Source organism: Saccostrea cucullata, unplaced genomic scaffold, assembly GCF_032062105.1.
Source record: "Saccostrea cucullata isolate Sc308-1 unplaced genomic scaffold, CSIRO_AGI_Scuc_v1 ctg7626, whole genome shotgun sequence".
NCBI classification, from domain to species: Eukaryota; Metazoa; Mollusca; class Bivalvia; order Ostreida; family Ostreidae; genus Saccostrea; species Saccostrea cuccullata.
Window position 1 is genome coordinate 14,925 of NW_026933379.1, and position 27,098 is coordinate 42,022.

The 27,098-nt window shown below is 34.1% G+C and overlaps 3 protein-coding genes and 1 long non-coding RNA gene across 4 annotated transcripts; 3 read left to right on the plus strand and 1 right to left on the minus strand.

The window, feature by feature from the left end:
• Positions 1-1,250: 1,250 nt before the first annotated feature.
• LOC134238135 (uncharacterized) lies at positions 1,251-19,547 on the plus strand. Its single transcript, XM_062720257.1, has 6 exons — positions 1,251-1,274; positions 1,573-1,626; positions 2,199-2,385; positions 2,604-2,714; positions 19,157-19,250; positions 19,517-19,547. Exons 1-6 carry the CDS (start codon positions 1,251-1,253, stop codon positions 19,545-19,547), a joined length of 501 nt encoding a protein of 166 aa, XP_062576241.1.
• LOC134238138 (uncharacterized) lies at positions 17,202-18,003 on the plus strand. The gene is made up of 3 exons (XR_009985943.1): positions 17,202-17,272; positions 17,521-17,574; positions 17,911-18,003. It is a non-coding gene; the product is annotated as an uncharacterized LOC134238138 (long non-coding RNA).
• Positions 19,548-21,278: 1,731 nt separating the features above from the next.
• LOC134238136 (THAP domain-containing protein 11-like) lies at positions 21,279-22,747 on the plus strand. The gene is made up of 4 exons (XM_062720258.1): positions 21,279-21,743; positions 22,023-22,173; positions 22,292-22,525; positions 22,677-22,747. Exons 1-4 carry the CDS (start codon positions 21,279-21,281, stop codon positions 22,745-22,747), a joined length of 921 nt encoding a protein of 306 aa, XP_062576242.1.
• Positions 22,748-25,399: 2,652 nt separating this feature from the next.
• LOC134238139 (uncharacterized) lies at positions 25,400-26,691 on the minus strand. Its single transcript, XM_062720259.1, has 2 exons — positions 26,368-26,691; positions 25,400-26,252 (listed from the first exon to the last, which is right to left on the minus strand). The coding sequence occupies exons 1-2, from the start codon at positions 26,472-26,474 to the stop codon at positions 25,667-25,669; spliced, it is 693 nt and encodes a 230-aa protein (XP_062576243.1). The 5' UTR covers positions 26,475-26,691; the 3' UTR covers positions 25,400-25,666.
• Between the last annotated feature and the right edge of the window lie 407 nt (positions 26,692-27,098).

The window sequence follows — 27,098 nt, forward strand, 5'->3', positions numbered from 1 at the left end:
TTTCGGCACTTTTTAACTTAGGTTTCTGTCCATACCTTGAATATAGAGATGAACATTTTGTCAGCGCAACTCCTCATAAAACGCTGCACAGAGTTAGTCAAACTTTGTAGGTATTTAGGACAGTGTGTAGATGTGCATATTACCAGGATATTCTGATTCCTTTTTTTCTGGGATTTCAGAACTTTGAGATTGGGGGAGTGTGGGGTATATGAGCTTGCTCAATTTTTCTTTTAATTAAAAGAGTTTCAATTTGCTCTTCATTAACAAAAACTGCCCTCAAACTCGTGTTTAAACAAGATGTGTTTGTGAAACACTATGCGCGCGACGGCAACAAAATTCCAAAAAAAAAAATATTAATTTTGCATATAGGTCACATTCAAGGTAACAAGGTCATTGACCTTGATGTCCTTTGAAGTAACTAAATTAGTGGAGTATGCATAGCAAATATGAAGACTCTTTAGTCCCAGAAGTCAAAAATTGTGGCGAAAGTTTAAAAAAAAAATTTTTAGCATAGACAGTAGGTCACAGGCAAAGTAACAAGGCCATTGGCCTTGAAACATTTGAAAGAGTTTAATTAGTGAATTAAGCATACTAAATATAAAGGTTCTATCTCTCATGGTTTAAAAGTTATGGCGCAGATTCAAGTTGACAACAGACATATAAACAGACAGGACAAAAACAATATATGTCTTGGAACTATCAGGACAAAAACAATATAATCGATCAGGGCGCATAAAAATGAAGATAACTGAAGTAAAGATGTTCTGGATTTAAAAACCGGTAATTAGTTTTTAAGAGATATTTTATGCACCCCCTTGCTGTAACATTACATAGATAGATAGCATTTTCAGTCCACAGAATATGAGAACTGGTTTGTTTATAGTGCAGGTCAAGTTAGATATTTTTTCTTTTTCTCTTCCCAGATGAAATAAAAACAAGAACATATTATCTTAAATTTATAAAGAAAAATTTTTTACTTATATATTTCCTATTTTTGTGTGTAAAAATAAAATAATTGAACATGATTTTCAACTTTATTCTTTGCAAATATGTTATCCGACTTGATTTTAACCCTATATAATATTTTTCTCATCCTACTTATACAGCACAATATTACAGAAAAAATTGTACAATATAAATACAATGTATAGAAATTTACGAAGCCCAAAATAAATTATATATTTATGTACTAATGTAAGTTAAAATTATGTTTAGGTTAGGGAAAATCGCGGAAAAACAACTATTGTAAGATGGCAGAAAACAAGCTTGAGCAGGTACATGTATATCAATCATCATAACCATTTTCCTTAACATTACATGGTCATTGAAAATATTTTAAAAACGTTTTCATATTCTATATTCTTTATTTTGTTACTTAATTATTACGTTGCCAAAAAACAAGATTTAACTACCATTTTCTTTCTTACTTTGGGCTCAAATATAATTTTTACAAAACAGATCTCGGATCACGTATAACGGATAAAAATGTGTACCTTAATTGCAATTGTAAAAGTATTGATGATACCAAGGACTTTTTTTAAAGGCTTCTTTCATTTTATTTATTCCTTGCAGCGGTTTGAGAACGATTATTTCACGATGGGCGATGTCAACCCGTATGAAGTTCTGGTAAATAACTACTAGACAAAACATGATGTTTTTTTCTTTTATTTTTTGAAAAAAAAAGTTTTGTTTGCAAAGATCTAATTTAAAATATATTAACGTGTTACATTCCCTTAGATCCTAAATTGTTGATTCAAAAATTATATTTGACGGGGAATACTAATACGGAAACCTGAAATCTACTATTATTTTCATTGATTTTTTATTGTTTGCCCCCCAAAAATATTACTTAAGGTGCTTTGACAAAGAATTGAAGTTAATGATGTTTTTTTTTTTTATTTTCTGTTTAATATCCTGTTGCTATAGCATTTCATATCATTAACAACTCATTTTATTGATAAATTTTTGTAACTATGAATATTGGAAAGGGTTTGATTGAAACCTCCTTGCACTTTCAGAAGTTTTTTTTCTGAATACTTATTAAGAAAAATTGAAATTCTAAAGCGTTTCATAAAAGTTTCAATTCTGTAAATTCATGAATTTTTTAATTCGGTAAATTCAAAGTAGAATGTGAGAAATCAAATCCAATTCATCAGCATTAATGCTGCTTCCCGACTTACACAACTTTTTATTTAAAGACCACTAATATGAATTCCATTGGAGATTTTGAAGAGCATACATGCAGAAAACCAAAACGGACGAATACTTCGAAGATTTGTGTTAAATCACTTGTCATCTTCGTCGTCCTTGTTTTAGTCATCGGCTGTACAACGATGACTGTTTTATATCTTCAGGAAAGAAATAAAAGTCGAGATGAAAATGACGGTAAGTATCTTTATCTGAATTCCTTATTTGATGCACTAAATTCTTATACTTTATTGACGTTTATTGTATTTTAACATATATTACATCGTAACATGGTGTCTTACGTATTCCCAAATCAATTGTTGCCCTCTACACAAAGCCTTGCCCGAACGAATGCTGGACTCTGGTGGGGTTTTTATACACACAAATCCTTTTAAAATTATATCATTACATTACAGACGCCCACAAGATCGGTCGTAATGCAAATACTCATGGTCAGGACCAGAAAACTGTGGTTTGCCCTAATGAACCCTTTAAAGGAATGAATTATACTACAGCAGGAAAAACAGGTACCGGGTACTTCAACGAATATAATCGTTTAAATTTATTTTAATTTCTTCAAAAGCCTCTTATGCCCAGGGGTAGAAAGATCCTGGGAGTTCTGGGGGTATATTGTTTTTGTCCTATCTGTCTGTTTTCTACTTTAACCTGGCCCATAACTGCGCTGTCAAGGGTAAGTGTATACCACTTCAGTCTACATCCTACTCCACTGGTGGCATACTGTTTCACAAACACATCTTGTTAAAAGTATGTTAACGTGTTTAACATTTTTATAATTTGCTTTACAGGTATTCAGGGACGGAAGTTTTTGGTCTGTTTTACTAAAAATCACCCCAATGCTATAAATCAAACCAAGACCATATATATTTTATCGGATGAAGATTTTGAGTTTAAATTGATTTCGAAGTTTTCTACACAGCTATTAAACGAAGTTATTACATCAACGATAAATCTGAAAGAAATTAACGTTACAAGTTCGATTGCACTCTCATATTTCGAAATCGAAAAAAAAGCATTGTTGATTGAGGCTTCTAGAGACGTGTCCGTTATGATTATTGACAATTATAGACATTCCTCTGATAGCACTAGCATTTTACCAATGAAGACGATATCTAATTCATATGTTATTTCTTCACCCACAATTTTCAACAAAACTTTTCAACAAATTTCACAGTTTGCAATTACCACACCAGAAAACGGTACCATAATCAAATTTTTTTTCGTTTTTATCCCGATTTGCCGAAAGAGATAGATGGGGTAACTTACCGAAATGGCAGTGAATTTATTCTTGTTTTAAATGAACTTCAAACCTATCAAATATGGCACCATGTTGACATGTCAGGAACACTCATTAAAGCAAGCTCGGCTGTCGCAGTTTTTTCTGGAAATCAGTGTTTTATATTAGGTTTAGAAAACAGAACTGATTTTGGATATTGCAGTAAGCTTGATGAACAACTCCCACCAATCGATAGACTGGATAAAATGTATATAGTTCCATCTAACTTTAACAGAATGGGAACAATCCTGAAAATTGTGTCGCCTTTCCAAACCAGTCTAAAATATAAAGTTGGAAACGAACAAAAGAACAAAACACTTAAGCCGACTGAGCATTTTGAAATAACATTCTCGGATAAAGACGTCGTTGTCATAGATTCAGAAAAGCCGGTTTTGGTAACCAGTTTTGCCACTGGGTCTAGCGACACGGGGGACCCTTACATAATTACTGTGCCAGGAATAAGACAGTATACAGATAAATATCTCGTGATGGTTCCCGGAGACTTCAGAGAAAGTTACGTGGCTATAATAGTTGAGGAAAAATCACTTTACAACATGATCTTAAACGAAACGAGCATCATTCATCACTTGAATGACAGAAAATTCTATACACCAGTAACATTCTGGGAAATGGATTTTGTCGTGATTGTTTTACCAGTAAAGGGTGGTCTGTTAAGAGTTGAATCGACAAAGAATGCGGCGTTCGGTTTAGTAGTGTATGGTCATAGAAAAAACGATGGACACGGGTTTGCAGGAAAAGCAGTTTTGCCTGACGTGTGTTCCCTCCCATGAATAATTCCATTTTTTTCCCGTTATTATTTTTCATAAATTGACTCTACGGAATATCAATGCGTACAGTAGTCATATTTGAAGTTTTCTTTTTAATTCATTTAACATCGGGAGCTAGTGACATACTTTTTGCTCAAGTGAACTTTTCTGATCAAAATTTGTCTGTCGGCGTCGTCGTAAACTTTTCATATTTTATCTTCTCAAGAACGACTGGGCAAATTTCAACCAAACCTGCAACATTATATACAGGCATAGGGTGGGGCAACAATGGTGGATCAAAGTTGCACATAGTAATACATAGGAAAATCTTTTAAAATGTTGAAACTCATGTGGAAGCATTCTTATGTAGTGTAGATTTAAATTTGTTCAAATCGTGACCCCCGGACATAGGACGGTGCCACAATGGGGGATCAAAGTTTAACATAGGAATACGTAGGAAAAATCTTCTCATCAAGAGCCACTGGGCCAGGAAATATGAAACTCAAATGTAAACTTCCTTTGGCAGTGAAGATTCAACTTTGTTCAAATCATGACCGCCGGGGGTAGGGTGGAGCCAGAATGGGGTATCAAAGTTTAACATAGAAAAACATAAGAGATTCTTTAAAAATTTTCTTCTCAAGAACAGCAAAGCCATGATTGGTCATAGTTATATGGAAGTATCCTCTGGTAGTGTAGATTTAAGTTTGTTTAAATCATGACCCCAAAGGGTAAGGTGCGCCCACAATGAGGAAACAAAGTTTAACATATGAATACATCATTATTTGGAAATCATGACCAACCAGGAGAACACAGGATCCATCAAATTGGTTCATATTTAAATGAAGGTTTATCAAGAAAAAAAATTCATTTTATAAACAGCAAAGTCATTATGTATCAGATTAATTTAACAGCAAACGTAGGTAGTATAGATTTTAGTTTGTTCAAACACCCCACCCCACTCCCTGATCACATTTTTCATTACTGAATTGATTTTTACTCATACCTAGCTAGTTGCTCCGGTGAGTGATGTGGCCCCTGTGCCTCTTGTTTAGGGATGCGTTCATTTTAATCAAAATATACCATGTGTATATATGTACATAGTTAAAATATGTCCAGTAATATATCATGTCTGTTAACTGTTAAGATATGTCATTTTACTCCAGAATTGAAAAATATATGTTGTTATCAAAATTCTTACAAAGGCATGGGAAATTGAAATAAAATTTTGGTTCTTGAAATTTCAGTAAAGAATTTCAAGGTCATATTTAAACCAATTGCCGGGCGACCAAATTTTAGCGGCAGTAGTATCCGATTGACGCGGAGCAGTCACATTTATTCCAAGAACACCGATAGATTAAACAATTAAGCGGCCCATGGGCCTTATAGGTCACCTGAGTATAATGTAACAACATTCCACCAATTGAATTGGATTAGTGTTTTAAACCAGAGGCCATGAAATTCACAATTTTGAAAGAGGCACCATTGCTTATCATAACTATACACTCAGCATGACTTATTGCTTACTTTGCTTACTTATACCTTACTTGCTTACTTATACCCAGGGGTAGATAAGAGTAACAGTGAGAAAATACATTCGCAAGTGAGAGAATGATACGCATGGAGGTTTCTATACACAATATGTAATTAAAACCCATACTTTTTTATACATACCGCAAAGAAAATCTTAAGACTTGTTTTAAAGTATGTATATGAAAATCAATTTGAATTTTCTCCGTACATAAAGTATACAATTTATGCTTTTTTATCTCAATATTGAAATGTTTCCTTGTTGTGAGAAGGGGAATTTGAATTTTCTATTCCTTGAGAATGACACTTATATATCAATAAAGCAATCATGTATAATTCTGCTATACTTGAAAAAAAAGATTTTTAAAAATTTCTCCAATATATTACTTGATCATCCATTCTGACTCATTTACAACACCCCTACCTCCCTCTGGGACATTATTGGAATAAATTAAAATCTGCAATACTTAAAATGCTAACAAGTAAATTTGACTAAACAAAACTGTTCTATTCTGTGGAGAAGATTTTTTCCTATATATGTACATTGTCAGGGGTTCAAAAATCCTCAAGCCCGACGTCCCGGACTAACAACTTCCGGATCCGGACTCGGCATTTAGAATTCGCCAAAGTCCTGGGACTTGGCTATGTTTCTTGTTTATCTTTTTTTATAAGTTAAAAAAATGATCGTAAAGCTAAAAATAAAGCAAATTCTCAAATGTATTAAGTAAAAATGTGGGTTTGTGGGCGTTAACATACCCATAAAACATTACGAACGTTTCGAAAATACAATCCGTCTTTTTATTTTCTGTTGCGGTTAGACTCTTGCTTTTACGCAATTCCGCATGTTTCCTCCTATATGACAAATGGCAATGAGTTTGTTAAATTTCGGTTTTAGCTGTGACTTACAGCACATTTTAATTTCTATTTATTGTAAAAGATGGTTTATTCAGTAGTGAGTATTTGTAAAAGTTATTGTAATGTACCAGTAATCTATCAGTCTGGTATTGTGTTGAAATACTCGTGTATGACTATATGACAGTTTATGGAGGAAAAATAAAACATATATTAATACATATAGTCTTTATTCATTCAATGCAACTAATGAAAATCAATTATAAGTTTCATAAATTTAATGATGTATAGGTAAATATGGACTCTGAAATTTCTTCCTCGGACTTGCCTAAAATTTACTCTTCAAGTCCTGGACTTGACCATGACAAAAAAAATTTTGAACCCCTGATTGTTATGCAAAACTTTCATTCTTCATTTATATCTGAGGATGCTTCGATATACATGGAAATATCACCAAGCATTCCATGACTTTGCTGTTCTTGAGCAAGCCATTCTGGCCCCGCCCTACGCCCGAGGGTCATGATTTAAACAAAATTGAATCTACACTACCTAAGGATCCTTCCACATGAGTTTCATCTTTCTTAGCCCAATGGTTCTGGAGAAGATTTTTTTCTATATATTCCTATGTAAATCTTTAATCAGCCAATTGTGGCCCCGCCCTAGCCCCGATTGTCATGATTTGAAGGAACTTGAATCTACACTACCTATGTGTATGTTTCCAAGTGATATTCATCTTTCCTGGCCAAATACTTCTGGAGAAGATTTTTGTAAGATTTTTCCTATAAATTCCTATGTTAAACTTTGATAAGACTTTGTGGCCCCGCCCTACTCCCGGGGGTTATGATTTGAACAAATTTGAATCTACACTACCTGCGGTTGCTTCCACGTGAGTTTCATTTTTTCTGGCTCAATGGTTCTGGAGAAGATATTTTTAAAAGATACCATTAATTTTTCAATTAATAATTATTTCCCTTTGGAAGAGAGTTTGGTCCTTCACTTGAACATACATGATTCCCGTTTACCCAAGAATACCTTGTGTCAAGTTTGGTTGAAATTGGCTCTTGAGAAGAAGATGAAAATGTGAAAAGTAAACGACGACAACAACGACAACGGCAGACAACGGACAAAGAAAGTGGGCGCTTTAGATGGCGATTCGGCAGGAAACATTGATACGAAACAAACCAGATTTAAATGTCCAAACACCATGTTGTTTACATATCTTATACAATGAACCTACTTAGATACTTCCTCGAGATGGATATCTGTCTTATGTTTGTTTATTTGTAAATATTTGTCTTTTAATTAATAGGTGTCATGAAAGATGAATTATCTATGCTGGATATATTTAATTGAAAATAATAGAAGTAAAACACTAAATCATTTTTGTGCTGAGTTTTCAAATGCATTGAAAATATTAATTGTAACAGAATGATCGAAGTTGCTATTTTTTTTAAATACACATTGTATTCAATCTATCTTTTAATCAGGTGTAACTTAAGTTTGTAGTTAAAAGTTCATGTATGTTTATTCCTATTTTGGAACGTCAGCACTGTAAATGACAAAATATGAACACATTGAAATATAAAACTATGTAAAATAATTTATAAAACAGAATTTGCAACTTTATTCAAGGAGTGATTTTTTTTACTTCAAAATCAAAATTTTCAAGCAAAAAGAAAAAAACATTTAAAAAACACTGTATTCGAACCTAAAAGGTGCGTCGGCGGGGCTCGTATCCAGCGTAAACAAATGTAGCCACCGGGACATTATACATAGTTTGTATTTATATCATATAAATCCAAAGCCCTATACAACTGGAGTTTGTCAGTTTTTTGCCAGAAAATAAAAATAAAAAGTTCAGATTTTAGTATTTCTGGGTCGTCTCTCCATTTAAAAAAAAACGGAATAAATTTTACAGTTAAAAATACATTGATAACGCACTAAAAATCCTGGAGAGAATACCGAGAAACAACAAAATTAATGAAAAACGGCTATTAAAGAGTCGATATATATTCAGGTGCATATTCAAATAAAATCAAACATATTTAACTGAATATTTGCCCAATTTACATTCACCTAAAACATAGTCAAGGGCTAGGTTTTGAAGAAAAAAATTATAAATCAATATTTTTTTATTCATTTTATGGGCCACTATTCCTGTCGAATCGCCATCTAAAGCGCCCACTTTCTTTTCCTCAGAAAAGCTCAGTTTATCCTTCGACATAGGTGAGCTAAAACGATTTCATCATCAATGGTTGATTAATACCACGATTTCGTCATAAACGGTTGATTCATACCAAAGAGCAGATTTCAAAGCATTAATGTATTTTCAGAATATGTAAACCCCCCCCCCCCCTCCTAGTACTCTGACCCAGAGGGCCTGAAATTTACCATTTAGGAAGAGGCAGCTACTTTATAAGAAATATATATACTTAGATCATTTTTGTAATACCCAAGGACAAAGGAAACGATTTCAAAGATTTTGAAAGAACTCATGCATTTTCACTACTGTAAAATCACATATTTTCGTGGGGTCAAATTTTCGTGGTTTGAGGAAAATCTCTTAGTTCGTGGATCAAAAAATTAATGAGTACTTATGTATGTAACATTTTACATTTCGTAGAGGACATGAATTTGTGGGTCTCGTCATACCTCGAAAATTAAACCTGTGATTTCACAGGTATATAATCAATAGAGTCCCGCCCTGTCTTTTGAACCCCTGACCCTGGGGCCCTGAAATTTAAAATTTTGGAAGAGACATTCAGTAGCAGAGAAGATTTTGAAAGAATTAATGCATTTTAACTCTATAATAATCAATAAAGCAATTCCCTAACATCAGAACCCTGATCCTGGGGCCATGAAATTCAAAAGAGGTAGCCTTATTCAACATAACTTTGAACGTGGCTAGTTCATTCAATACCCAGGGGCAGAGGAGATTTTAAAAGAAATAACTTATAATTACTATATAATGATCTAGATGAATACCCGTGCAAGCGCGGGAAATTGAATTTATATATAGGTACTTTTTACAACAGAAAATATATTGTGTTTGTAAATTGAAGCTTTTACTGACAGACAATAGGCTTACAGAAGGAAGAAATACCTTGTTTAGAATCACACATGAAGTAGATATACATCACCCCCCCCCCCCCCCCCCCCCGGATAAAAGCAGCGAATATACACAATTTACAAATAAATTGATTTGGGGGGGGAGAGGGATAAAATTCACGAGTACTTGGGTCTTGGTTTATAATTATATATGTACCTTTATACTGCCTTTTGTTAATACCAAAGGCCGAAGGTATTTCTGCCAACTTGGCAAAACAGACACAACTTGGTAATTCGATAAGCTTATTAATACAAATGCCACTTCGTTTCTAGCCACTTGTCTATATCCGTCAACTGGGCAACCAATGGTTTTGCCAAGTGACAAATTGAAGAATTTACACTTGTTTATATTTAATCAGAAACTTACATTCCTCTTTTTCAGAATATACCTTATTATACCCCCGCTTGAAAAGCGGGAGGGTATATATATATATAGTAATCGGTATACCCGTCCGTCTGTTACGCTTTGGAGCAACCATCTCTTATCCGCAACTCCTCTCCTACCACTGAATGAAAATTGATGAAACGTCCACAGAATCTTTATTACATATTTCTATTGTGCACCTCCTATTTTCGTCCCCCGCTTGAAAAGTGGGGGATATTAATTTGGGTCTGTTCGTCCGTCCGTCATTCTGTCTGTCTGTAACGCTTTCGTTACCACACGATATCTTGAGAACCCTTTGAGCTTTCACAATGAAAGTTTGCATATCAACTTCCTATGGACTAAAAAAGAACCTATTGATTTTGAGGTCAAAAGGTCAAAGTTCAAGGTCGTAAATATATACATTTTGTCTGTGTAGCATTATCTTTTCCGGGCGATATTTCAAGAGGATGTGAGCTTTTGCAAAATAATTTTATACCAAAACTCCCTAGGACCTCTCTCACCCCTCTCAAAGTGTCTCGCCCCGTTTGTTTTATTAGTATTTATTGTATTACATGTCGCTATTTTTAGCACAGGGGCATGAGGAGAGTTATTACGTATAAAACAGGTTCTCGGCGGACTTTGTATTCTTATTACATTAGAAATTTAATAAAGGTTAAATTAGACACTATGCATTGTGTAAAATTTTGACAATATCGAACGTGAATATATAAATACATGTATGTGACTTCATCTTCATACCCCCCGCTTGAAAAGTGGGAGGGTATATAGTAATCGGTATTTCCGTCCGTCCGTCCGTCTGTTACGCTTTGGGGTACCCATCTCTTATCCGCAACTCCTCTCATACCACTGAAGAAAATTTAATGAAACTTTCACAGATTCTTACTTACATATTGCCATTGTGCACCTCCTATTTTACTTTTTGATCTGAAATATATTTTTGATTTTCCAGAGCAAAACATGGACACTGCCATTATATTCATATGGGAGGCGGGGGGTATCATTTAGTGAGCTCATTGCTCACAGTATCTCTAGTTGCTTATAATTTTCGCCAGTGTAAAGTAGTTCTGTGGTCTTGTGGTATGTCTCTCGCTTCACATGTGAGAGGTCCCGGGTTCGAATCCCGGATGATCCACTTTCTTTTTTTTCGAAATACTTTTTTTTTACTAAATGATAGTATTCAGTATGTGAAATGAAAATTTATGAGGTCTGGCTTGTACATACTCATAAAATCATCATTACAGTGTGATAAATATTCCATATAAAATGAATCTTCTATACAATTAATGAAGAATAAGCAATTAAATTTTCATATGCATATTGACATACATGTATTTTATTTGCTTCAGTATACATGTATGCATTTAATAATTCTACAAATTCAGTCAGGTGGATCCGACTTTTTCCCCTAAGCGGGGGACAGGAATTCTCTGAAGTAGCTTGTACTTTTTGATCCGACACATACTTTGGATGTCCCACAGCAAAACATGGACACTTCCATTATATTCATTAGGGAGACGGGGGTATCAATTATCGAACTCATTGCTCACAGTATCTCTAGTTTTGTAAATTGGACAGTTACGTAAGGCATTCATCAATGAGCCATTTGTCTACTTGTACAATCCTTGTATCAAAAAGTATTTGTGGCTTTACCGTCAACAATGTCATGAATGTGTTTCTGATAAATTTCGAGCATACTTTGCTGTCTTAACCAAACTATTGTTTTTATTGTATTTTTATTTATATAACATCATTTGTCGTAAAACTATTTAATCAAATAACTCGTTAATAACATTATTTACAATTATTTCTTGATTAAAACAATGTAGCGAAAAGAAGATAAGTCTAAACCGTTTTATGATTTTCTAGAAACTTCCGTCAATATTGAGATCGGTGAAATTTGACGAAAATAATTTGCACTTTTCGCTTTTTAATTGGTTTATCACAACTTATTTCTTTTATATCATTTGAATTGAGTTTTGATTGAATAATTCAGTGATGACATTTTATGAAATAAGTAATTGATTGTTTGTTGTCAGTTTTATTAAAATTTGTCAGTAGTTTAGATCCGCTAACCGGAAACGCCACCATACTCACGTGGATGCTATTTCTTGGCTGTTTTTAGAAAAATTAGTAGACTTTTAATTTTATGTACGATTCTTACTATCCAACTGAAATGTAAATATAGTTTACGGACATCATCTTATAAGTAGTTTACTATTAGAGGAGTAAGGAGGAACTCTGGTGCACCTGTTTCGGAGTTTTTTTGCAAAATTTATTAATAGATAAGCCCTGCACTAACACTAGATCCCTGACCCTGGGTCCATGATATTCAAAATTTTAGCATCCTTCTTCAACATAACTATGCACCTGGTTAGTCTATTTAATGCTCAGGAGTATAGAAGAAGAAATTCAAACAAATAATACATTTCACTTTATAATCTACTTAGCCCCGCCCTAGCACTAGAACCCCTGACCTTTGTAGCCGACATAGTCTTCAGCAAAAAAAAAACGAAATGCGCCGACTTGTCCTATCGGCATAAGAGTCGTTCGTTCGAATCCAAGTTTGGGACGTGGATACCGGTCCTTTGGATTAGGCTGTATAAACCGAGGTCCCGTGTCGCACAAGGTGCTTGAACGAAAAAGATTCCTCACTGCTCAAAAGCTGTAAGTGCCGAGTATAGGACGGCTGCATTTCATTTCCGAAATTTTTTGTTTTGATTAACTTGTCATTGACGACATTTTGTAGTTTTTATTATTGACATTTTTCAGATAGTACCTTTGGATGTGACGCAGAAAAATTAGTACTGTGTAAAGCAGGATAATGCGTTATCAACCGGAGTAAAAACTCGATTAGATAGTTACAGTGTACATCACGTGTCTTCCACATAATTTTGCTGCTGTCACTGACATTAATTTAGTACACATTAAATATATTGAAAAAAAGTTTTATGCTCATTGAACTCTTCCAGGTAGATTTAGTACTACAAGTATGCATATATGCAAAGAGGGATTTTTATTTTTTTTATCTTTATATTTCAATAAATACTTCTAAACTTCGCACAGGTAAATTCCGGAAATGAAGAAAAAATATGTCGGAAATGAAAAAAAAAATGTGGGAAATGCTATGCATATTTCCGTAAATGAAATGCAGCGTATAGGACATAATTTTCAGCACTCCCCGTCAAGTGGTGGCGTCTCCATATGAGTGACAATAAAGAAGAATCAAACAAACATTTATTAATCGTAAATTTATTTAAGTTAATTATATTTTTTATAAAATAATGTAATTTTTTAAACGTAACCAACAGTATTATATGGGATAACTACTACATATTTTTATATATAGAATTATACTTTGCATATAAAGATTTTTTCAGTCTTTGACACTACTTATTGATTCGTCACTGAAATTAATTGTTCTGTACATGTATTACTGCAAATTTATAAAATTCTGAATAAGGAGGATAGTTGTAGAACTTGTGTTTTATCCTTTGACTTTGCCAATAATATATTTTTAATTGTAGTAGGATAAGCTACTCGACAGATATGACTGACGTACGACCTATCTATTACAAGTATAGAGACTACCAGGGTCCGCCGTCATAAAACATACTTAAGTCTGAGAATTTTCTCAAATCCTAAATTCTCAGACTCAGCGGCCGTCGTAAAAAAAGTTGAGCAAAATGAAAATTCTCAAACTCTCTTTTATTCTCAAATAATTTAATTTTGTTTTTATTCTCGCCTCTCATTGGTTGATTTCCAAAAAGGAACGCAAATTATTTTGTATAATCTGGTTTGGTATGGGGACACACCCCTTTGACGACCAACTTAATCATCTTATCCATGCAATCCCCTCATTTCCAGTCCTCGGAATCCATGGGAAATTCCAGATTAAATAAATATACTTTTAACTTTAAACAGTTACTCGATCTTACCTCATGTAAACAGACATCATGGCTGCTAGATCTATGTATCAGTTATTACCTCCCCTCGCTTCCCATCACTTCCGTTACTAAGGTTGTATTTATTGCGCGGTAAATTTGAACTCATTAAGAGAAGCACAATTTTAAATCCAAATAGGGCTTTAAGTTTTATTTATTTTAAAAATAAATTATAAGGAATGACTTTAATTCTTGGCCAAATTATCGAGTATAATCTGGTTTTGGTCAGTTTACGCTTTTTTTTAATCCGCTTCGCGATGAGGAATTAGAGTCATTCCTTAAATATTTGAGTTTACTACAAAGCAAACTTAATTCCATTCTCAAGCATTAAAATTGGGTGAAAATGTATATGTAGATTAATAAAGGCTGATGAAAAAAAAGTAACATCTTAAAAAAAGTCTATATAAAGATTTACACTTTTTATGCATTATTTACAACAAATTAAGTCTAAAAAGTAAAAATGCATACCGATTACCAGTAAATCATTTTTCAGTGTACAGAACATATCTCTTTATTTATTAAATCTTCCTTATATATCAATTTTTTTTGCAATGGCCAGTCTAGCATATACAGTGTGATATTCAAGACAGGGGGGGGGGGCTTTCTTTTCTGAGAATCTTTTGCCAAATAGAACTTTGAAATTTTTCCTAAATATTTTCATTATTTGGTCAAAGTCACCAATGGCTCCAATGTTTTTTCTCACATATACGTAACATCTTGTACATTTTGAAAAAAAAATCCTGTAGGTAGCGTCCCTCCCTGCATCTCAGGGCTGACACGATCAAAGAAAAAAGCTTCCCGTGTAATGAGTTCTCACCATATGATTCGTAATATTAACATATTTTTTTTCAAGAACTTCATGATTTCAGACAAAAATCTGAACTGAACGTGTATTCCGTTTTATTGTTCCAAAAATAGATTTTAAAAACCCAAAGTATAAAAATAAATATGTAGTACAGTAATGCTTGATAGACTTGTACATTTGTATTTACTATCCAGGACAATTTAACAATCATTCTTACGAGTGCAGAGCGTAGGCAATGCACTGCCACTCCTTTAGTTTCCCCCCTCGTTCCACTTCGTTTCAAAGACCCAAACAACGTGTCGGCACGTTCTTTGATGCCCTCTATTAGGGCCACCTCTTCCCCACTACTCCTATTTTGAGAGCGCTTAACTTTTAAAGGAAAATAAGGTTTAATTAGATGTCAGCGTGGCGCAGTAGTAAGAACGCCTGCTCTAGACTTGCGGAGTAAGGACCCTCGATGGGTTTAAATCCATTGTGGGATGTGGAAAACGGGCAAAAGTATGAAATCTACCAAACCGAGGACCCGAGTCGCAGTAGGGGAAGTTGGAACAAAAGAGAGCCTTCGCTGCTAAAATGCTCTTCTAGCAACAGGTGAGGGGGGGGGGGCGAGGGGGCCTGCCCCCCCCCCCCCACTTTTTTCCCAATACTACCTTTACTATTGAAAATGTCTATTGGAAGGTTGGTTCCCCCCCCCCCACTTCTTACCACAGTATAATGTTATCAAGGAAATGTATTATTGTATGCAAAAAATTGTAAATGAAAGGAAGTAAGCCATCCCCCCCTCCCCCCCACGAAATAGGATTCTCGGCAATATCTTTTTTTTTTTGCTTGTCAACTTTTTTCAGGCAAGTAAAAAAAAAATTCTGTGGTTGCCCCCCACATCTTTCAAAAACGATGCTACTGCCTGCTATAGTGCCGAGTATAAATATAAATTTGCAATCTTCGTGTCAGTAAGAAAGATGGACGCTAAACAAATACCAACATTTACCATGATGACAGTTTTGAACCAGGTGAACCAAGACTCGGAAAAAAAATTAGATGTAAATAGTCGGCTTCTAGACCATTCAAACTTATCTGGGGTTTTTACTATGTATAGATATATTTACAATATTATATGCATTGAATTCAGTTGTTCATTGTAAAATCAAATAAAAAGATCGGTTTAAATCTTTAATTAACTCCAATAAATCAAGATGAGTGTATGGTGTGGAAAATGCGGACCTCGAAAAAACATGAAACAAAATGGCGACAGTGCCAGTTGATAATGTTATGTCTTTTTTTAACTTTAGGATAATTTGATAAATATTCAAGGTATCAAGCTAAAATTTTCATCATTTCTTTAAGTTTTGTTGTTTAATGTTCCTTAAAAAAATTTGTAAACATAGACATCATAGTATTAATTTTATCGCATCAGTCCACGAACTTTTCGAACAACACTCGTATATTAGATTATATAATTTTGATGAAGATTGTCAGTCACGTATATATATTGTTTTTGGACTTGACATGACTTAAAGTAGATAAGAAAGGGAAACTATAAATTATGTATTTAACAAATAGCAATCAAGCTCATAGTTACTTTGGCTCCACTTAAAACTGTTCATGTTAAATTTGAACTCAACAGCCAATGCAATATTCGGTGAAATAATTTCGTATACTTTTGAGTTCATTCAATTTCAACTTTCCCAATAATTTTTCTTGTTGAAATTGACACTTATTTTAAAAACAAGGAAACATATCTAAACCCTTTTCGTCTAAATCCTCTTATATTAAATAAAGTTACTCATGAAAAATAAAGTTACAACTTACTGAAGTGCCCAAGAACAAATGCTTTGAAAACATTTAATTTTAGACTGAGGAGCCTTTTCTCAAACTTTATGTAAGTACATAAAAATTTTGTTTGTTGTTGTTGTTGTTGTTGTTTTTTGTTGTTTTTTTTTGGATAATTTTTTTAACTTTAATTAATGTCCACTTTTGAAAACTTATTTCTCAAATCCAATTATATCTAGGCGGGCAGTTGAAAGTCTAAAACATTTTGTTATATGATTTCAAAAAATACTTAATTTTTCTGCGCTGTAGAATATAGCATTTTTTATGTTTAAATATGCATAATATTCACACTGAATTGTTCTATGAAACTTTTTGAAAATCATATTTTCTTTCTCTTTACTAAAAGTGATTGGGCCTTTAGAATTGGTGTTTTTTAATTTATTCAGCTCGCAAATTCATCAATTATATTGACATATATATATCTTTAAAAAGATTTATGTGAAATAGAAATAATTCATAAAAAAATATATAAATGAACTAAGACTAATATAAGACAAAAAATTATCTTTAGGTCAACAAAACAAACAAATCAAAACTGAAACGTGGTGAATAATGGCGGAAGGCAGGTGTAGGCAGGTAAACACTGTTTATATTTTTCATAAATCATTCTGACTATAACATAAATGTCATAAAAGAAACAGGATCGTGGCTCTTTGCGTAAATTTCATGCTCTTGATTAAGATTAAAAAACGTAAAGTTTCTTTGTTTCAAAGGTATTAAAGAATCCACTATATATAAATTATTTACATGTAATCTCTGTGATTGTAAGTAGAATACTCTGCTATGTATATGTATAAATACAAATTAATATAATATCCTTTCAGAATTATGAAAATGAATATCACCAGAGAGACGACATAAATTCGTATGTAGAACTGGTAATTAATTAAGACAAAAGTCTTCTTTTTTTTTTTTTTAAAAATAAAACTTTATGTGTACTATTAAAGAACAACATAAGTAATTTTAAAACGTTACCAAACCCCCTAAAGGAAAACAAATGCATGAAAACCTGTATTTTAATTACAATTCAAAATGAAATCGTTTTTTTCTTTTGTTGAAATGTTAATAAGTGATAAATGTAAAACAATAAACATGATAAAGAAACATGAAAATATTTCGAAATTTAATGAGCAAAATATGAGCAATACCGTTGGTTCAAAATGTAAACATGAACCGGGGAAAATTTCATGACTTCGTTTCCCTTTTTCATGTAGATCCCGAATTTGGAATCAGATTTCGAAGAAGAAAGACTCGTAACACAAAAAATTACATCGAGGTTTTATGTTAAAACAGTTGTCTTGTCCGTCTTATTGGTCGCTGTCGTCGGCTTTGTAACGATGACCGTTTTATATATTCAGGAAAGAAATAAAAGGAGAAATGAAGATGACGGTAAATTTTATAATGTCAAAAAAAATTGTACATAATGCATTGGGATCATATTTCATGTTATTTCTTTTCGTATTTCAAGGTGAAGATAAAGCCAGTTGACTTCCTTGACAATTCTTTCATACCACTGCGCTCCACATAAACCCGTAACAGAATAGACTGACTTTGACGGAATAACCAATTAGAGCGAATAAAATAGAAAATGCAGGAAAATATTGAAAGTCAGTTATAATCTCCATAAAGTTTTAACTTTAAAGAGAGACAAGCCATGTCCTTGTTTGTCTAATAATTTAAATATTAACTGTTTTTTTTTTATTCTGTTAAAAACGAACGTTATTTTGTTCATGAAAACTTTGATAAGGTCAATCAGAAAGAGCATCTTATAGTCAGTCTATTCCCTCAAATGTTTTAATTTGTAGATCTGGTTTAGAAACCCCTTATTTAGGAAAATGGTTGATGGAATAAGAAGTATACGTTTAAGAGTGTTAGATTGCATGTCTTAATTGCAAATTGACATTTAACCACATTGGCACAAAACCTGTGTGTCGAATGTCGATTTGCACTTTCCCTGAGTAGCATATATACATGTACCGCTTTGTAAAACTTCCTACTTCAATTTAATGATTCAAGAGTAATGGAATTTTGCGAAGAGCGCTGACTTTTACAGTCCACAACTTACTTTTACACTTGGGCACTTCTTAACGGAAGTTCTTTTGCAATAAAAACTAATTAAGCTCAACATTTAATTATACTAATATACCGAGCTGAAATAAGCACAAGTAGTCCATAAAGAATCCGACAACAATCTAGCCTGAAATTACGCATTATGCCTTACGCATTTAATACATTGATTTTGCTGGGGGAAAAACTATACAAAAAATAGATTAATCAAATGAAGTCTTGAACGTTATTTTTCTGACATATACGTAGGTACTCTGTAGGTTTCTTTTAAAAATAGGTTGACAATAAACAACTTACGTTTTGCTAGAGATAATATTTGCTTAAATTTATTTCAATTTATTTAAAAGCCTTTTTAACATGTTAAACATTTTTATTTCTATATCGGTCATCAAGGGGAAACTAATGGTCAGAATCAAAAAACAGTGGTTTGCCCTAATGACCCCTTTAAAGGAATGAATTATACTACAGCAGGAAAAACAGGTATCGAGTACATCAAGGGATTGTTTAAATTTATTTTATTATCTTTTAAAGCCTTTTTATGCCCCGAATCGAAAGATCCCTGGGGATATTTTTTGTCTTGTCTGTATGTTTGTCTTTTTGTCCGTTGACAACTGTAACCTATCTCATAACTATTGCTCGGTCAAGGGTAAGTGTATACCACTTCAGTCTACGTCCAACTCTAGAGTTTTGTAACAGGTAGAGACCACTAGATTTTCTGACGCCAGCATAAATTTGCATGTAAATTAAATGTAGCTATCTGTTTACTTTACCTACTGCTGAATGAGCCCCAATGCATTGTGGGCTACTATAAGTACACAGCTGTGTTGAAAATAAAGGGCAACTTGAATTGGCTCTAGGAAACTTATTATCACTTTCTTTGAGATTTGTGAAAGAAATATTTAAAATGATGTATAATCTTTCATTTCTATGCTCACATTTGTAAAATTTGCTTTATGAAGCCTTATATCAATTTATAATACATCGGCCTAACCCATTGTTTAAAGAGATGTAGGTGCTGTCGTGTCGATAAAACATTGAGTTTTTTTCATGTGATATACATGTGTATGTGTACATAGTTTTAGCAGGTAGTATATACAGCTGTAGGTCCTTAGTTTTAGACAGCAGGAGAAAGTGTGACCTTCGGAGCGGGGGCTATACTGTTTTACCCTTGTTTGTCTGTCTGTCCGTGTGTCTGTGTGTCCGTCCGAAACAAATTTTCGTCGCAGTTTTCTCAGCAACTACTCATCGTAGATGCTTGAAATTTTAACAAAAACTTCTCGCAGGAATGCCATATGGTACGATATATTTTTGCTGAAAGCCGATGTCAACTTCCTGTTTGTCTGTGCGTCTGCCCGTTTCATACATAACAAATTTTCGTCGCAGTTTTCTCAGCAACTACTCATCGCAGATGCTTGAAATTTTAACACAATCTTCTCTGAGGCATGCCATATGGTGGGATACATTTTTGTTCAAATCCGATATCAACTTCCTGTTTGTCTGTGCGTCTGTCCGTTTCATACATAACAAATTTTCGTCGCAGTTTTCTGAGCAACTACTCGTCGTAGATGCTTGAAACTTTAACACAGTCTTCTCTAAGGCATGTCATATGGTGGGATACATTTTGGTGTAGATCCGATGTCAACTTCCTGTTTGTCTGTGCGTCTGTCCGTTTCATACATTTGCATTTTTTAATTATAAGATCTTTAGTACCGCTTGTAAATCGCAATGAAACAAACAAATTAAAGTTAAGATTTATAGTTAAAAAATATTATTAACCTCTCATCGATCTACTTGATGATTACGATATAACGCATAGGTGTCGGAACCGGGGGGGGGGGGGGGGGGGGTCGAGGGGGCTTAGCCCCCTTTTTGGTAAATTTAGACATATATATAATACAGACATTGAAAATTGGGGTTTACTTTTTCTGTTGGTTTAGCCCCTCTCCCCCTTTCAATTAGCCACCCCACTTTCAATTTGCTTCTTTCAAACAAAGAAATCACTTTAAGCCAACATTTTTTCTTGAATATTGGAACTCTCAATAGTTTACATATTTGAATGACAACTGTTCTAAATTCTGTATTTACTCCCAACCGGTTAATTCAAAAATAAGAACATGTCAAAAGTTTCAATTCCACGTAGTATGCTAGGAAATCGGGTTGGTCGAGGTGGCTTGGTCCCTCGTTATTTTCCGAAGATCAGTTTATTGTTATTAATTTATGATAGAAGTTTTGATAAATGATCGGTCCATCCCCACTTTCATTTTTTAATTAACAAATAACCCATTACCCCCCCCCCCGCAACGCCCCAATACACATAGGTGTATTAAATATTATTTTGTGAATGAACACTTCCTTTTTTATGTCACAGTTTTTTTTCCGAAGATTTTAGTTTTTGACTATTCACTACGGAACTTTCGAGATACTCTGGATATGGCGGTTTACGTTCGGATTTTATACACCGCTGTCACGTGATAAGGCTGAAATGTAGGGCATATTTTGTTGACATCGAAACAAAATGGAGTGTAACGAAGCAGACGAAAACAAGCCCCCAAAGAGAAAAAGTGAGAAGCATGGAGACGAACCAAGTCATTATTGGTGTTCCGTGCCGGGTTGCACATCAGATGGCAGGAAAAAGGCAAATTTAATTAAATATCCGTGGATGAGGGGAGTGCAGTTCTACCCATATCCAGGAGCTAAACGTAAGGCAAAGTTGAGAAAGAGGTGGCTGCAGCAGGTTTTCAGGGATGAGAAGTATGCCCCAAAACGCTACCATTCTGTGTGTTCACGACATTTTATAGATGGTTGTCCAACAGAAGAAAATCCTGTCCCTACGTTATTTCCACGCAATAAAGTCGCCAAACAGTCCAGAACAACAACCTCTATCGAGAAACGTCAACCAACCAATTCTTCGTCTGATTCAGCTACAGTAGCGGAGACGTCAGTTCATTCCACCCAGTGTGCACCAATGGAATGTTTACCGGTAAACAAATTATTTTATTCCTACATAAAAATTTATGCATGCTATGAGGCTATATATTGTGTATCATCAATGTAACTAATTGTTTGAACTCAGAAATCTAATATTAACAAAATATACATGTTTATTCACTGGGTATAATACTATGTGATATATAGGCCTATATTAAATTTAATATTAAATATTTATTATTATTATAAATGCATAATAAAGTTTAATACCAAGAGAATTATGCATTCAAATTGATATGTGACATTTCAAAGCATTATATATTTTTTTCAGATGGAGGATATCACAGTTTCATGTGAGGGGAATGCTGGTGTACATATACCTCTTCCAGTAGCACATGAGTGTGTCATAGAACAGATATCAAACGAAACCTGTATCAAGGAACCTTGCTCCAAGACTGAGGATATTTCTCGTGGAAAATACAGTAAGGGTGATGACTCAGATATTTCATTAGCATAACTCTGAAATGTGATATGCAATTTGTAGTATACATGTATATCAATTAAACTTATTATATATTATATAAGTTATTATTTTTATAGACCACGACCATATATACAGCAAACAGTCTGTGGAACCTAGATGCAGTGAAGATTTTGTTGATTTTGCTCTGCAGACAGACCTGACCATGAAGGATATACGTCATATGGAAACTATGACTAAAGAGACAGACCATATCCACAGAGAGCATTTTGTCAATAGAATTACACAGTCCGACTCAGCAGTCAGAAGATATTTAGGCGTGCCTAGCATAACTATGCTCTTTGGATTGTTTGGTAGGATTTTTGAGGATTTATTTTAAAATTTACTTAATACTACTTAATATGTATTTTCTTAATTGCAGCTAATATTGATTTGTACAATATTTGAATGCTCTGCAGTATTTTGTATATATGCTTTTAGATAAAATTTTGTTTCTGCTTACAGCAATACTGGACAAAGTATGCACAAAACTCAAGTACTGGTCAGGAAAGAAAAGCATAGCGAACATGAACTAGTTCTAATTGTAACGGGGACCGTTACAGATGTTCCCCAAACGCTCTCCAACTCCCTTTTTGTGCAAATTTCAATATGCTTAGTTTTGCAGGATTTCATAAAAGAATTTTAAAAACTACAATGATATTAACTTTTTGTCATTTAACGCATTGTTCGCAAACGCACGTGCATGCACATGCAAAGTGATCATGACATGTTGTCTAAACCATTAACATATCTTTATATTCCAGAAATCAATAAAAAGTCATAAAAATATAAATGTTACCGTTTTTCAAACGTATTGTTCATTTTACGCATTGCGTGTGCGCATGTGCATGCAAGCACGTCCTTGCATTCAATTTTGATAGCAATATCATGTAGGAATCCATAATAGCTATTCATATTCTAAACTTCATCCTGTTTTGTTGAGAAACAAGAAAGATATAGGCATGTAAAGTTTCAGCCAATCAGATTGCAGCACACGTGGATTTACGTGCTTTCATGATAATTCTTATATATCATGCTGTAGATCTTCATAATATGTGACTAAGTTCAAAATTTCAGAGGATTATGACGTAAAACAAGAAAGATATTGAGACTTTAGTTTCAGCCAATCAGAGCAAAATGCACGTGCATGCGCATACGATCTTGCAATTTTGACCATGTCATCTTGTCCATACTACTATTTTATTCATGCATTGTGAGTTTCAAAAAATTCCATTAAGAAATATGAAAGTTACGGCTTCATCCATTATCTTGGTAATTTCACATGTTGCACGTGCGCGCTCTTGCCAGCACATGCGCATGTACGTGCTTTCATGAAAATTATTATATATCATGCTGTAGATCTTCATAATGTGTGACTAAGTTCAAAATTTCAAAGGATTATGACGAAAAACAAGAAAGATATTGAGACTTTAGTTCCAGCCAATCAGAGCGAAGCGCACGTGCATGCGCGTGAAATCTTGCTATTTTGACCATGTCAAGACGTCTATACTACTAATATATACTTATATTATGAGTATGAAAGCATATAATCAAAAGATAGAAAAGTTACGGCTGTATCTATTATTTTGGCCATTTCACGCGTTGCACGTGCGCGCAAAATGACCTTTGTTCGGCAAATCTACATAACATGCCTACTGACCCTAAAAAGGTTTCACCTAAGTCGGACGTGTAGTTTACAAGATCATTCGCGGAAAAGATTTTCCCAGGAAGAAGAAAAATAATAATAATAAGAAGAAGAAGAAGAAACAGAGTAAAAACAATATGTTCCCCAACTTCGTTTGGGGAACATAATTACGAAACCTCTGAAATCAGAAAACCAGGTCCAAAGAGGAAGTTGGCAAGGTTCCATGAGCTTTTATTAACACTTCTCAGACTAAGACTTTCTGTTCCCTCCTTTTTGATTGGTGATTTGTTTGGTGTATCAGAGACACGAGTATCAAAATAGTGTGTACATGGATAAACTACATGTTCCAGGTTTTTAAACCTCAACTGAAATGGCCATCACTACAAAGCATCAGGAAACATATGCCAAGGTCTTTCAAACAGACATTTCCTCGTACAAGAGTCGTCATAGTCTGTACTGAAATACTCATTCAAAAGCCAAGGACACCTACTGCTCAAAGCCAAACGTACAGCAATTACAAAGGACATAATACGTTTAAATGCCTTGTTGGTATAACTCCTACCGGTGCGTTTTCTTATGTATCTGAATTGTGGGGGTGGCAATGTGTCTGACAGGTACATTACAGCCAATAGTGATTTCTTGGATTTGATATCTGCTGGAGATGAGGTGATGGCTGATCGGGGTTTCATCATCAGAGACTATCTATTGGAGCGAAAGGCAAAGTTGGTCATACCACCATTTACACATAAATGTGGATGGAGAAAAGGAAAACGGTTAAATGCGAGTGAGATTCGGCGAACAAGACAGAAAGCGAAACTACGGATTCATGTGGAACGTGCTATACAACGTTTGAAATCATATAAACTGTTATCTGGCATTTTACCAATCAACTTAAAGCCAATTGCAAGCCAGATTCTTGTTGTTGCTGCATTTCTATGCAATTTGTCAAAACCTCTTGTGAAAAATTAACAAGATGCTTCATATTTGACATTTTTTAATTTGTTAATTTGATTTTTGGTGTTACCTAAAAAATATAGAAGTTGTTGTTTTTACATTTACTGTTTTATTATTGTTGATTTAACAATGTTCAATTTTATACATAAAATATTTAACTGAATTTCATTTTCATATTCATGTAATACAAGTCAACAACATAGAAGTATGAGTGAGTGGTTCTTATTGCTATTCAGATGTCTTAATTTCAATCATTAGACAAAACACAATACAGTGTATCATACAAGATGCAATGTAATCTAGTACAGGGCATCAAATTACAGCAGAGAATTTATATTCTACATTTTAGCAAGCAGTGCAGGATGAACATAATTTGTGAAAAAGGTGCTGCGCTTGTTAACAATTTCATTGAAGAAAGATTCATCAAAATAAATTCTATCACTGATAAAACCCATGTCTGTATAAAAAACAAAGTCACACAACCTAGCATTACAAATACCAAGCTTTCCTTGAATCTGCACATACCATGGTGAATCTGCTCTAAGTTTGACAACATCATTAGTGTCTCTATATAAATAATAATGACGGTCACCTGCAACATCATACGGTGTTTCATTTCTGTGGGAGTAGGAGCATTTTACCTCAATTAAACCTTTCCCACAACATTTGCATGACAAATATGCATCTGGTGATGCACCTAAAAATGGATGTTGCTGAGATATGTTTAAGCCACAAGGTCTCATTTTTGCATTTACATGATCACGAGCATACATGTCAAAAAACAATTGTTTAGCTACAATTTCATTCTGTCTTCCATACCTTACTGCATCTGTGTTTAAGGCATTGGGGTTATCATTTAGAATTTCACGTGTGATGTAATTATCATGACCCCCCCCCCTCTAAAATGGCATACTTTTGAAAACAAGGAAGATGTTATTCTACCATAATTGTATTTGTACCATAATTCATTTTCACTTTGACCACAAGTGATCTGCTCAACTTCCTGAATAATATCAGAGTTATACACATTTCTTAAATAACCTATCAAGGATTCTCCAGTCTGAATTGTGTGTGTCAAAGCAGCTATCATATCAGGCGGATCTTCATGATGATCTTCCTCCTCATCTGAATGGGGGTCTAATGTGTGTAATAGAAGAGCACCCGTACCTTGACACATTGTATACAGTTCTTTTTCGACTTCTCTGTTAATGTCACTGGTGAGAGTAGGGCACGGCTGGTAGTCCTCTTTGTTTGGGATGAGTGGAACTTTCCTGTGGGAGATGCAAATTTCCTTAACGCGACAAGGCTTGCTTTCCTTACGGGGCTTGTCCCAAACACACTTCACATCGGTCCCCACCTCGGTATGCCTGTCCTTATGGCGGTCGCAAAAAGCTGCAAGAGCAAATGACAGGGCTGTGCAGTGCTTGCAAGAACCATCATCCCTAAAAAGACAAAAAGTAGCATGTTAATAATTGCTCGAATTTAGGGATTGATATAATGTAAATCATAAATACTATGACTGTAATTACATGTAGTAAAGCACAAAACTGGACTTACGCAACACAGAAGCAGCCACCTGATATGATATAGCCATCAGCCTTTACCAGTAGCCATGTCCTATACGGGTACTCAGATTGACGGGTTTCTGGCATTGTGTTACACATAATATAAGAATATTCTGAATCCAATAAGCACACTCGAACACTGTCAACATGATTGTTCTGATATAATAAATAGCCCTTGTCTTCTTTGTAGGAATGAAGGCGATTTTGATCCCAACCAATGTTAATCAAATGCACAAAAACATCGGCAATGTCTATATCTCGAACATTCTTTACATCTCCATTCCAATCACATAATTTAACCTGAAAATGTTGTAATACTCCAAATAAAATTCTGGATATTATATAATAAAATCTCATTACATATATTTGATGTTGGCAAGGTTCATGCCTGTCTTACCCTCTCATTTGCTGTAACTTTATATTTATTTAATTTACTTATTGTTGTATATGATATAAATTTGAGATAAATATGATTTTCCCCATAAAAAAACTGACTTAAAATGTACCTCGCTTATGCTGGGCAAGATGCGGTCTCCGACCGTTCTACGACGAACATCCATATCCACATAATCATCTTTAGTTTCTACATCTTCTAGGTCTATTTCTCTTGCCAGTTAACACAGTTTTATCAAATGAGCTTTTCTGTACATGGATGTTGTTATGCCTTTCGTACTTAAGTAATGTTTTAACGCTGGGACTTGATAACTATTGAAGTCTTCCATA

Excerpts from the sequence above, each read along its gene's own strand:
- LOC134238136 (XM_062720258.1), top strand. The coding sequence starts at position 21,279 with ATGGAGTGTAACGAAGCAGACGAAAACAAGCCCCCAAAGAGAAAAAGT. Across the intron at positions 21,744-22,022 it reads CACCAATGGAATGTTTACCG|ATGGAGGATATCACAGTTTC; the intron begins GTAAACAAATTA and ends TATTTTTTTCAG. Across the intron at positions 22,174-22,291 it reads TATTTCTCGTGGAAAATACA|ACCACGACCATATATACAGC; the intron begins GTAAGGGTGATG and ends TTATTTTTATAG.
- LOC134238135 (XM_062720257.1), top strand. The coding sequence starts at position 1,251 with ATGGCAGAAAACAAGCTTGAGCAG. Across the intron at positions 1,275-1,572 it reads CAGAAAACAAGCTTGAGCAG|CGGTTTGAGAACGATTATTT; the intron begins GTACATGTATAT and ends TATTCCTTGCAG. Across the intron at positions 2,715-19,156 it reads TACTACAGCAGGAAAAACAG|GGGAAACTAATGGTCAGAAT; the intron begins GTACCGGGTACT and ends TCGGTCATCAAG.
- LOC134238139 (XM_062720259.1), bottom strand. The coding sequence starts at position 26,474 with ATGTGTAACACAATGCCAGAAACCCGTCAATCTGAGTACCCGTATAGG. Across the intron at positions 26,253-26,367 it reads GGTGGCTGCTTCTGTGTTGC|GGATGATGGTTCTTGCAAGC; the intron begins GTAAGTCCAGTT and ends TTGTCTTTTTAG.